The sequence below is a fragment of the Pinus tabuliformis genome, chromosome 2_2 (genome assembly GCF_031772625.1).
Source record: "Pinus tabuliformis cultivar Carrire ecotype Pingquan chromosome 2_2, CPIR1, whole genome shotgun sequence".
Lineage (NCBI taxonomy): Eukaryota > Viridiplantae > Streptophyta > Pinopsida > Pinales > Pinaceae > Pinus > Pinus tabuliformis.
The window spans coordinates 854,718,149-854,730,198 of NC_142300.1; the positions used below are offsets into that span (position 1 = coordinate 854,718,149).

General features: G+C 43.6%; 1 protein-coding gene across 2 annotated transcripts in view; it reads right to left on the reverse strand.

Annotated features, from left to right (window-relative positions):
* The window catches only part of LOC149195653 (uncharacterized), a 138,068-nt gene extending 126,454 nt beyond the window's left edge, over positions 1-11,614 (reverse strand). For both annotated transcript variants that reach the window (XM_089405389.1, XM_089405390.1), the window contains exons 1-2: positions 10,427-11,614; positions 8,362-9,444 (exon numbers count right to left, since the gene is read on the reverse strand). In XM_089405389.1, the coding sequence (XP_089261515.1) occupies positions 8,380-9,444; positions 10,427-11,020 (1,659 nt within the window). In that variant the 5' untranslated portion in view covers positions 11,021-11,614 and the 3' untranslated portion in view covers positions 8,362-8,379. The remainder of the gene's footprint in view (positions 1-8,361; positions 9,445-10,426) is intronic.
* Positions 11,615-12,050: the final 436 nt, after the last annotated feature.

The window sequence follows — 12,050 nt, forward strand, 5'->3', positions numbered from 1 at the left end:
TACCCAGAAGCGACGCATCGGCTTCCAGCAGCTACTCTGGAAACGCCACGCCCTTTAAGGTACAAGTTAATTTTGAGATCCCCATATTCGAGGGTCAGATAGACGCAGATGCCGTAGATAAATGGTTAAATCTGCTAGAGTGTTATTTTTCTGTTCATGAATTTTCGAGTCGGGAAAAGATTGTTTTCGCTCTTCTCAAAGCAGCCCCCCACGTTAAGGACTAGTGGGAAACCTACTGCGAGCAGAAGGATGAAAGTACTGGCTCACTATTTTCAGCCGCACCCACCTGGAATTCATTCCGGGATGCCATCAAGGAGCAGTACTACCCTGTCAAAAGCTATGAGGATGAATACATAAAGTGGACCACGCTGCGGCAGGGAAGGGACCAAGACGTGCCGGAGTTCACCAATCTTTTCCATACCCTTCGCACAAAGTTGGGTATCAAGGATTCGGAGCAGCATTTGATACTCAAATACCGTGGCTGCCTGCACAAATACATCCAGGAAGAAATACAATTCCTAAACATCTCCTCGCTCGGCACAGCATACCGATATGCCGTCAAGGTCGAGCAGAAGTTTAAACAAAAGAAGCGGGACTTTGGATCTGCAAATCCAAAGCAGGGGAAAGGTGCCCCTAAACCACAGAACAAAGGACAAAGCCAAGGCGGGGCAGCCCAAGACAACCCGCCAAAGCTGCAAGCAAAGAACAACGCTGTGAAGCCGAAAAAGGACACGGGAAAATGGTGTGAGTTCCATAAGAGCTCCACGCACAACACAAGTGAGTGTCGGGCCAAGCAGTCACTGGTGGCTGAGCTAAAGGTTTCAGAATCAGATGCATGTTCCGACTCTGAGTCAGAACCTGATAAGGGGAATGACAAAGGGAAGCAGATCATTGATGCGGATCCCAACGCCACTGTTGCTACCGCCAAGATCCAGAAAAATGAACCTGAAGATCCAGAGGAGGAAGAGCGTCTCTTCCACTCCTAGATGTGGGTAAAGGGCTCCCCGATATAGTTCATTGTTGATAGCGGGCGCCAAAAGAACCTCATTTCGGTAGAGGTCGTGAAGCGGTTGGGCTTACCAACCACAGCACATCCACAACCGTACACCATTGGGTGGCTTCACCAAGGACGAGATCTTCGCGTGAGCCAGCAGTGCCGCCTTCCATACAACATCAAGCCCTTCACGGATGAGGTATTGTATGACATTGCTTGCCTTGAAGTTTGTGATGTATTATTAGGACAACCATACTTGTGGAAGCGACATGTTGTGTATGACTCAAGGCCCCGTGCTGTTATTATTACATTGGGAAATAAGTTGTATAGGATACCAGACGTAGCACCACCAACCGCCATCTCTTTGATTACTGCAAAACAATGGAGTAAGCTCATTTCCAAAACCAAAAAATTTGTCTTCCTGATGATACGCCCTCAAGGAAAGAAGAAGACGGTGGTCGCGGCCTCCAGACAGGGCCCCTCTACACGACAACTACAGATGGACAAGATCGTGGAGGAGTACGAGGACATCTTCACCTCCCCCGCAGGGGTTCCTCTGCACTGTCAGGTCAAGCACTCCATCGATCTGACCCCAGGTGCGCCGCTACCCAATGGACCAATTTATCGACACTCCATTCTGGAGAACGATGAAATCAAGAGGCAGATTCAGGAGCTCCTGCAGAAAGGTCACATCCATCCGAGTTCATCGCCTTGTGGGAGCCTAATCGTGTTGGTATAGAAGAAGGATGGGACGTGGAGACTTTGTATTAACTATCGGGCACTGAACAAGATCACTGTCCGTAATAGGTACCCGATCCCGCGGATTGATGACCTCCTGGACCAACTAAAGGGGGCGAAATATTTCAGCAAGATCGATCTGAAGTCAAGATATCACCAGGTACCAATCGAACCCTCTGATGTGTGGAAGACTGCCTTCAAATCCAAGGAGGGCCTTTTCGAATGGTTGGTTATGCCTTTCGGATTGACGAATGCTCCTGCAACCTTCATGAGGCTAATGGATGACATCTTGCGGCCATTCACCAACTCATTTGTAGTAGTATACTTGGATGACATTCTGATCTTCAGCCAGAGTTGGGAAGAGCACCTCCACCACATCCGACAGGTTCTCACTGCGGCAACACAAGCTATGTGCCAATTTGGAGAAATGCACTTTTGGCATGACCCAGGTTCAGTATCTGGGATACATCATTGATGAACAGGGGGTGCATGTGGATCCAGCCACGATCCAAGTCATTCGGGATTGGCCATCTCCAACCACTCTAACAGAGCTCCGCAGCTTTCTAGGTCTTGCCAACTTCTACCGCAGGTTCGTGTTGGGGTTTTCTCATATTACTTGGCCCTTGAGTCAAGTCACCAAGGGAGGGGCGAAAGCAAAGTTCTTTTGGTCTGAATCTCAACATAAGGCATTCATAGAGTTGAAGGATCGCCTCTGCACGGCACCAGTGCTCGCGTTACCAGATTTACAACAACCATTTGAGGTCGAGACAGATGCCTCTGACTATGCTATTGGGCAGTCCTTACTCAACATGGACATCCAGTGGCATATCACAGTGAAACACTTTTAGACACAGTCCGGAAGTACCCCACTTATGATAAAGAGATGTATTCCATTGTGCAGGCCTGCCGACAATGGAAGCATTACATTTTGGGGAAGGAAACAGTCATCCACACCGACCACCGACCCCTGCAGTTCATACAGACCCAAGGGAAATTGCAAAATGATCGCCATCAGAAGTGGTCTACATACCTGCAACAGTTCCACTTGAATATCAAGTATAAGAAGGGCAGCACCAATAATGTTGCAGATTGCCTCAGTCGACCACCGATCATGGCGTTAACCACCGTGCTCAACTCTTTTGGGCACGAGACTTCTGATTGGCCACTTCTCTACAAAAGCGACCCAGAATTCGGCCACACATACCAAACACTCTTGGAGGGTCAGCATGTTCCAAATTTTTACCTCCGGGATGCCCTGTTATGCCACCTGGGTCACATTTGTGTTCCTTCAAACGAGCGTGCCAAGATGATTTGGGAAGCACACTACAGTCGGGCTACTGGGCATTTCGGGGTCGAGAAAACAGTGGCAGTACTGCAAAATTATTTCTATTGGCCGAATCTTCGACAGGATGTTGGGAAGTACATCAGATCATGTACTGCCTGTGCCATTGCCAAACCGACCATCAAGAAGCAAGACCTCTATGCCCCGCTGCGTACCCCTGGTCGACCTTGGGAATCCATCTCCATGGATTACATGTCAGGCCTTCCTTCCACTAAGCATGGAAATGACTGTGTTTTTGTGGTCGTCGACAGGTTCTCGAAGATGGCCATTATGGCGACCTGCAAGAAGAATATCACAGCAAAAGCCACTGCTAAACTCTTCTTTGAACGAGCGTGGATGCACTTTGGGATCCCACAGTCTATCATCTCAGATCGGGATAGTCGGTTCCTCAGTACATTTTGGTCCAGTCTCTGGTCAATGCTGGACACCAAACTCACTAAATCCACAGCCTTCCATCCTCAAACTGATGGCCAGGCAGAGGTCGTCAATAGGATGATTGTGCACATTCTGCGCATGTATAACTCAAAGCATCCACGCACATGGGACAAGAGCCTCCCCTATGTTCAGCACAGCTACAATCGAGCTCTTCACACCTCGACTGGCCACAGCCCTTTTCAGGTGGGTTTGGGATTCCAGCCACTATGCCCCATTGATGTGGCCATGCACTTGCAGCTACTCACATAAATTCAGCTCATGTCCAGTCCGAAACAAATAAGGCCACCAGCTTCATCGAGCACATCCAACATATTCGCCAGCAGGTCCATGAAATTCTGGAGAAATCAAATGCCAAGTACAAGCAGCAACATGATCAACATCGGGTGCCACACAAGTTTCAGGTGGGCGACAAAGTCTGGTTGCATTTGCAAAAGGAACGCCTTACTGGAGCCTATCGGAAACTGAGACCACTCCGATATGGTCCTTACACAATTACTAAGGCTGTGGGAGATAATGCATTTGAGCTCAGCGTTCCCCCATTCCTTGGCCTGCACCCAGTGTTCAATGTGGACCGCCTTCGACCATGCTTTCCACCATTGCTAGACACATCTGACATTGCAGAACAGCTCACACCCACAGAACTAAATCCAGATTGCATGGAACAAGCTGCAGCTTATCGGATCATGGACACACAGATCAAGAACACTCGCCAACAGAATATCCAACTGTATCGAGTTGTCAAAGCAAGCCAACTCCTTCAACAGGGCAAGTGGTTCACCAGGGAACAAGTTCAGCAAAAGTTTCCTCATCTCATGGAGGAACTCAACGCAATGGGGACCATTGCTTCCTAAGGGGGGAGGAATGATACAGGTGGATATTGGTGGCCACCTGCCAAGTCCACCTGGACCCCCACCATTGTTTCTCTCAGCATTTTCAGTTTCTTTAATTGTAGCACAACTTACTATTTTTAGCAGTTTTTCGGGTCCTGAACGTCCGGAGCCATTTTGAGGCCCTAAACGACGTTTTTTGGGAAATCTGGGGCAACATGGGTCCATGGACCGATGTTGCCTCCCAAAGTGGTAGTGCTCGGATAGATCTTTCTAACGAGCTATTGTACGTGTCAAACGGAGATCGTATGCCAAAGTTACGACCCCGGGAAGTTGGTGTACCAATTTACCCAAACGGGGCCCATAGTTTGGCATTTCATCTTCTAGGGTTAGGTTTTGGAATGTTAAGGGTTTTCCATTGTTTCTCAACAATAAATAGGCCTTCGAGCCTCATTGTAACACAGTTCAGAGGCATGTAGCCACCACATCTCTTCTCAGAGATAAGCTACCATCGCCCTAGCTAGTTTATTTCCATTATTGTTTGTAAGCATATTTCAGTATTTTACATTAATGAAATGAAGTATTATTTCCGCTGCATATCTGTGTTTATGGTTATCTCTGTAATTTGTTGCGTTCCTGTTTAAGTCCGGATCACTTGATTCATTTGTGGGCTTCTTTACTTTTCCTTTGACTAGATCCAAGACTTTATTTTTCTTGAGGATGAGATTTGTCCTCCTTTTCCATGCCTTGTAATTGGATGCTTCTTCTAATTTATTTTCTCCCTTCAATGAGTTAGACATGGTTCTTGAAGATAGTAGGCTTGACTCCTTATATGATCATTTTCCTTGATGTCCCTTGTTCAAACTTCTTAAAACTCCTTTCAATAGACCTTCAGGTTGCCTTTTTCCTTCTTCTTCACCTTAGCTCTATACCATGTTAGAAAATCAGAAAGGCAAAAAGATTTTATTTATGTTGATAATTATTTGTGATATTCTTATGTTCTTATTAACTTTCTTGTGTTCTTTTTAACTTAGTTCATCAAGCAATTACCAAAACCATAACACGAAGATCAAAGACAACAGATATAGGCGGACAGCCAAAGCAAAACCCCTATCCAGGGGAAAACCAAATCAACAACTCTTCCTTTAATAGTTTCACGAGATGATCCAAGATTCCTTGACCTAGACACAGAGTTCCTCCAATCACCAAGTCAGCCCTTGCAAATGATGACCTTCCAGCAACAACTTTTGACCTAGCACTTCAACCTTGCAGCAGCAAAGTTTCGACCTCCCTAACAACAAAACTCCGGCCCACCAGCAGAACTTTGACCTGCAGCAGAATCTAGAATTTCGACCCTAGTAGTAGCCCAGTAAATTCACACATGTGAGAGAGATGACCCAAAAACTTTGATCTTCCTTTTACAGCAAATCTCCTTCTATTTCTTCTGCAATTTTGTATTCTTCTGCTTCTCTCTCTTGAATATCGAACTTGTGAGTGTATATCCTCAAATGAATCAAACTGCCCTTATTTATATAGCCTCTTATGGAGTTCGAAATACCCTGATGTAAGCCGACTTGATCAGGTAAAGGCTGACTTGGTGTGGAGGTGACAACTGACTTATTTGACTCAATAATAATTCTTTTTACATGATTCAAAAGCCCAAGAAGGGTCTCATTGAATGGACAGTGACTCTAATGACTTAATATAAAACCTAGAAGTCCTCAATGGGGACTTTGACCTATAACATGATGACTCAAGCATGAAACCCATGCTTTAATAAATCAGAATAATATTAATAATAATTTATTTTTCTTTCTTTTGATAAATACATTTCATTATGACTCAAATACAATTTATGAAGACCGAACCTAGTTACATTCTTCAACACCCTATTCAACATCAGTTTTGATGGAACTTCCAAAGGCAATCCAGGACCCAGGTTTAGCTGGTATAGGAGTTATAGTTCAGGATTTTCTAAGCATCACTGTGTTAATTTTTGCAGCAAATATAGGGACTACTACCAACAATGCAGCAGAGATCCAATCAATGGATTATGGAATTCAACAAGCCCTTCAAAAAGGAATCAAATAGTTGGAGGTTGAGCAAGACTCGCAGATGGTCATCAACTTCCTCGTGAATATGGTTATGGAAATTCCCGAGAAGTATCTACAAGATCATTGGAGATTGAAACCAACTCTGCCCAGAATTGAGGCGATCATGAACCACTTTGAACACCTTAGTTTCCTTCACATTCGCCAGGCATGGAATGAAGTGGCTGACCTGCTAACCAATCTTAGGGGGGTGGGCAGGTAGGTGAGGTGAGGTTCTCAGATCTATGGGAGAAACTCTTGGAGCAGAACATCAAACAAGAGTTGATAAAGATTATAATGGAAGAAAGGAGGAGACACTGTCAATTGCAAGAGGATCTCACAGCCGATGGCACAGTTCATAGAATCCCAAGTGAGGAGGCAGCTCAGGACACTAGTGATCCAGAAGGAAGAGTAGATAGGCACAGGGGCTGTGACTTCCCCAACATAAACCCTTATGGATGACACCGTTTAAATATTGTCATATGGATGAATATGAAGAAAGGACTTTTGTGCTTAGAATGGTTTAAGTAATAAATCTTTTGCAAATGAGGCAGCTACAGGAAATGATGATCATGGTTTTCTGACGACAATCAAATTCACTGCTAGATGAAGCAGGTGACAGGCTCCCTTCTAACCAAGGTCTTAGAGAATGCAGGGGAAGGTCGTTGACTCGTTACTCTACTATGGGTATGAGCTATATCCTCAATGGAGGTGATACGGAAAAAGATAATCAGTTTCTCCCTTCTGGGAACGCTGTTCCCAAGTACAACAACTTCAAGGTAAGATAGTGAGCAGAACGAATGGATTCACTCAACAGTGCTGGTAATGGCCTCTGGACTCAGCTAAACAGCTAATTGAAAAATAATAGGGCACAACATCCAGTTGACCACATTATGGCTGAGGTTTCTAATGACTGTAAATTACTGTGGTATTGACTGTAGCCTTCTCCAATACTGTCTTGGAACTGTTTGTGATATTGCTGAGAAGAGGAGGCAGTCTACATTGAAAATATATGAGCTTTTAGTTATCCCAGTCTTCCTTTGAAAAACCTAGTCTAGAATGAATAACTTCAGTAATCCAAATCTCAACAGCTAATTGAAAATTTCTAGGACACAACATCCATTTGACCACATCATGGCTGGTGTTATCAATGACTATAAATTACTGTAGTGTTCACAGCAGCCTTTCCCAATACAGTCTTGGAACTGTTTGAAACATGGCTGAGAAAAGGAGGCAGTCTACATTGAAAATCTATGAGCTTGGAGTTATCCCAGTCTTCCTTTGGAACACCTAGTCTAGAGTGAAAAACTTCAGTGCTCCAATCTCGACACTGTACAGACTTGTACTTTAATATAAATTCCTCTTTTTGAGTCACCAAAACAAAAAGGAGCACCTGGGTAGTTTGTCTTGCGTGACAGTTTAATAATTAATGATAGGCTACATCACTCTGGTCTTACAGATGGTTGTTACATTAGTACGTAACAAGCTAGAGCTGTTAAGCATGTTATGTGAAGCTAAAAAAGGTGCCGGAGTTTTTTGGTTATGACTTGTTTCTGAGTATTGTACACTTTTGGTTGCCCCTCTTCATCATAAAGGGACTAGTTTTGGGGACAAATGGGTGGTTTTTCGGGCAGGCAGTATCATTTAGGATGTGATTGTCCTGACAGGTAACTCTTTTTTATGCAAACGGCAATCCTATGCAACACTTCATATAGCAACTAATCTGCTCCATATGGGAGAAACCACAACTTTTGGATTACACTTGGCTGTAAAGAGATTTCTCCGAGGACTGGTAGGGAGGGGAAATGTATACAGTAGCACTTTGGATCCACGATGCATCATTCATTATGTTTCTTATTATTGTTTAGTAATAAAATAAAGGATGCATTTCTTTACAAAAAATAATTTTTAGTCGCAGATTTCAGCAGCAAATACCTCGCTGAGTGTTGAGCATCATGTTTCATCTTGCATTCTCGATCTGCGACCCAGTTGCTTCATGCTCTCTGCTTTCATCATCAATTCCTGGATTCTCTTCTTTTCTTCATTCTTATGAAGCCCCTCAAGCTCATCCAGAAGAAGAATGTACGTTATATATTTAGGAATTAATTTCTTCTCCACCATTTCCTCAAAGAACTGGCAAGCTCGTTCCAATTTCCCAGCTTTACAGAGGCCATGCACCAACAGAGTATAGGTTCCAAGATCAGGACTACAATCCTTCTTAAGCATATCATCTACCAGATATGAAAGTATCTTCATCCTCTTCAGTTTACAGCACATTTTTAGCAATGGGTTGTATGTTTGAAGGTCAGGCTTGCAGTTAGCCTCCTCCATTTCATGAAAAATCTTCAAAGCCTTCTTTTCTTGCAAATGATCGCAAACAACAGAAATCAAGGTATTGTATGTCATGACATTTGGTGCAAAACCATTCTTTGCCATCTCCTGAAAGATATCCTGAGCACTCTCCAATTGGCCAGCTTTCCCAAGAATAAAAATCAATGAGTTGTAGAAAGCAACATCAGGGGTGCATCCAGTTGCCTTCATTCTATCATAAATCCTGAAAGCTTCTTGTGTTTCCTTGGCTTTGCCCAAAGCATGCATTACAATAGTATAAGTTATCACATTGGGGGGGCAGCCTCTCTTTTGCATTTCATCAAGCTGGTCATCCACCTTACGAAAATCCCTTTGAAGGCAATAAGCTTCAACCAGAATAGTGTATGTGATCACAGAAGGATCAAACCCATGTCTCCTCATTTCCTCCATGGTCCATTCAGCCTCCTCAAGCTTCTTCGCCTTGCACCATCCATGGATCAAAACATTGAAAGTATGGGGAGCTGGTGGAATCCGATCCTTCAAATCCAAAAAAATGTCCCAGGCATGCTCGGTTCTTCTTTCCTTGCAGAGAGTATCAAACAGCACATTCATGGCTGCTGTATCTATCTTCACACCAAATTCCTCCAACCGATTGAATGTCTTAACGGCATCGGCCGCCTTCTCTGCCCCTGCATACCTCCTCATCACCTGTCATCAAAGTAGAAGCGTCATGTTACAGAATTTAAAATGTATCAACACAACATGAACAACCAATATGACACAACAGAATATTTGTGTTAAGACGATGAACCAAATTTTCCATACAGCTACAACAAAATACAAGACTGCTTGAGAACCCTGGCCATTATTTTTCAACTTACAACATACAAACCCTCGTTGCACGGAGATAAATAAGGTGCTCTATAGCTTGGACGACATACGAAGATCCATAAACACTTAATATTTGTGTGCGTGTGGCAGTGCATTGAATCCATATGATGCATTGGGTGAATTGAATGTGTACATTAGTTGCACAAAGAGGAGCAAGATGCTCTGCAGCCCAGATAGGATGGGGATGTATTAATAGTTCATATTTATGTGGAATGTTGTGTGATGTGTGTTGTAAGTTGTAACAGTCCATTGTATCATTGAATATGTACACTAGCACAAACCCATCCGAACCAGGGTTTGATAGAGAAGCAAGATTCTCTGCACCAGGAATTGAGTGAAGGAATCCATTAATAATTCAATAGTTCATATGTAATGGTGCGTGATGTGTATGTAACAGTGCATTTTATGCATTGAACTGAATACGTACACTAGCACAAACCCACTCAAACCAGGGTTTGATATAGACCAAGAGATTGGTTGGAACACTCGAGGATGTATATCTCAATGACACACAAATATCGAAATAGGTTGAATTCAACATTGGGTGCATTGAATATGTGCACTAGCACAAACCCATCCAAACCAGGATTAGGTGTGGACCTTGAGGATGTAAACCTCGACGATGCATATCTGTACATCGCACAAATATTGAAATATGCTATGTTCAATCTTGCAACCTTGGGCTGCGCATCCTACCCGGGTTTAGATGGACATGTACTCGTCATCACCATTCAATTCACAAAATGACTAAGTACGTATTTATAAATGTGGAGATTAGGACTACGAATTCTAACATCACCTTGCTGAAAGTTCTTAGCGAAATCAGCCCCCCCAATTCCTTCATCTCCTTGATCAGATACCACATCGCTTCGAATTGCTTCATCTTGCCCAGAATGTCCACCATTGTATCATAAGCCTCTGCTGTGTGCTTGTACTCATTCTGCGAGCGAGCCCACTCAAAGAATCCCAATGCAGAAGCCCAATCATTATTGAATCTCTTCAATATCTGCTCTACCAGGTCCTCTGAAACTTTAACACAGCATCCCTCCAGAGCTCTGTGAATATCTCCGATCGAATCACTCCGAGCATTAAGAACTTTGCTTATTTTCTCCACGTCCGTCTCTGGTATACTATCCCTAAGTCTCGTTTTGGGTTCCAAATACTCCCGGACATTAGCCCATGAGGCCTTGTCGGTAGGCAGTACGAAGTCTTCGTCTTCATCGCTGTGGCTTTCGTTATTCCGAGGGCGTTTCATCCATGAGGGCAGCTCGGATTTCGCAACTTCAGTGCAGAAATTAATCAAACTGAACGGATGGGCCCTCCTGTACAGACCATCTGTAGCCACACTGGCGACGAGGGGCTTATGAAACCTCATTTGGGACATCGCCCTCATCCTTCCCTTCCCCTAAAATGCAGATTTCAGCCCCAAATACTGTTTCTACTGCATATCTGTAGTTATAAAATCGTAACGCTTATTGCATATGAACGATAGCCTCGCGATTCCCCGTCTGACTGTTTTAACTGTGAATTGTAGATTCTGTTATTCAAATTTCTGGAAGCAAGGAGAAAATCGAAAAACAAAGCAGTTCAGTGATTCAGGCTAACGGTTTTCTCTTTCGTTTTTTGTACCCCGCCGTGGCCAACACAGCAATGGTGATTGGCTGCGGATGTTCTTCCTACTGTCTTTCATCGTCATCCATAGGGTCTGGAGCTGGGTTTTATACAGTTACTGACCGACATCTTGACCCAGAATTTTGACTCAGAACAGCAAAAATCGGAGCGGAAACCGCGGGTTTAAGTCAGCAGCAAAAATAACACTGGAGGTCTCACCGGCACGTACTTACGACGAGGGAAAATAGCGCTCTATGTCCAACCATGCAATTTATAAGCTAGAGACCGATTGACAGGTTTCTCTTCCAAGTTCTGGCAGCAGCGAGCTTTTATGCAGCGATAATGAACAGCAAGAGCAGCGCGAAGTACTCTTGGTTGCTATTTTATAGAAGTAAATATTTTTCAAAATGAGTTCGTCTTGGGGATAAATGATTTAGGATAAGTGAAAATTGTTTCATTTGTTAAAGGTGGGAAGTGGGTTTGGATCGATGTCAAACAATATCGGGCCATTTTAAAATTTAAACGAGTCTTCTATACAAGTACCTGGTAACAAGAAGTCCAGAGGAAAAGTCATTGATGATTCTGCTTTATATAATCCCACATCCACACCTAGTCATCTGATCTTTATGTGAATGAATTGTTAAATGCAAAACAAAGGTCGAAGGTTTTAGAAGCTAAATGGCATGAAAGAGATCATAAAATTCATATAATAACAGCTGAGAACAAAGCTTTAGCAGAAAGCAATAAAGTTTTAAAAGAACAAATGACATTGCTACAGGAAGCTCCCGTGATAGGGAAGACAAAGTGGCAAC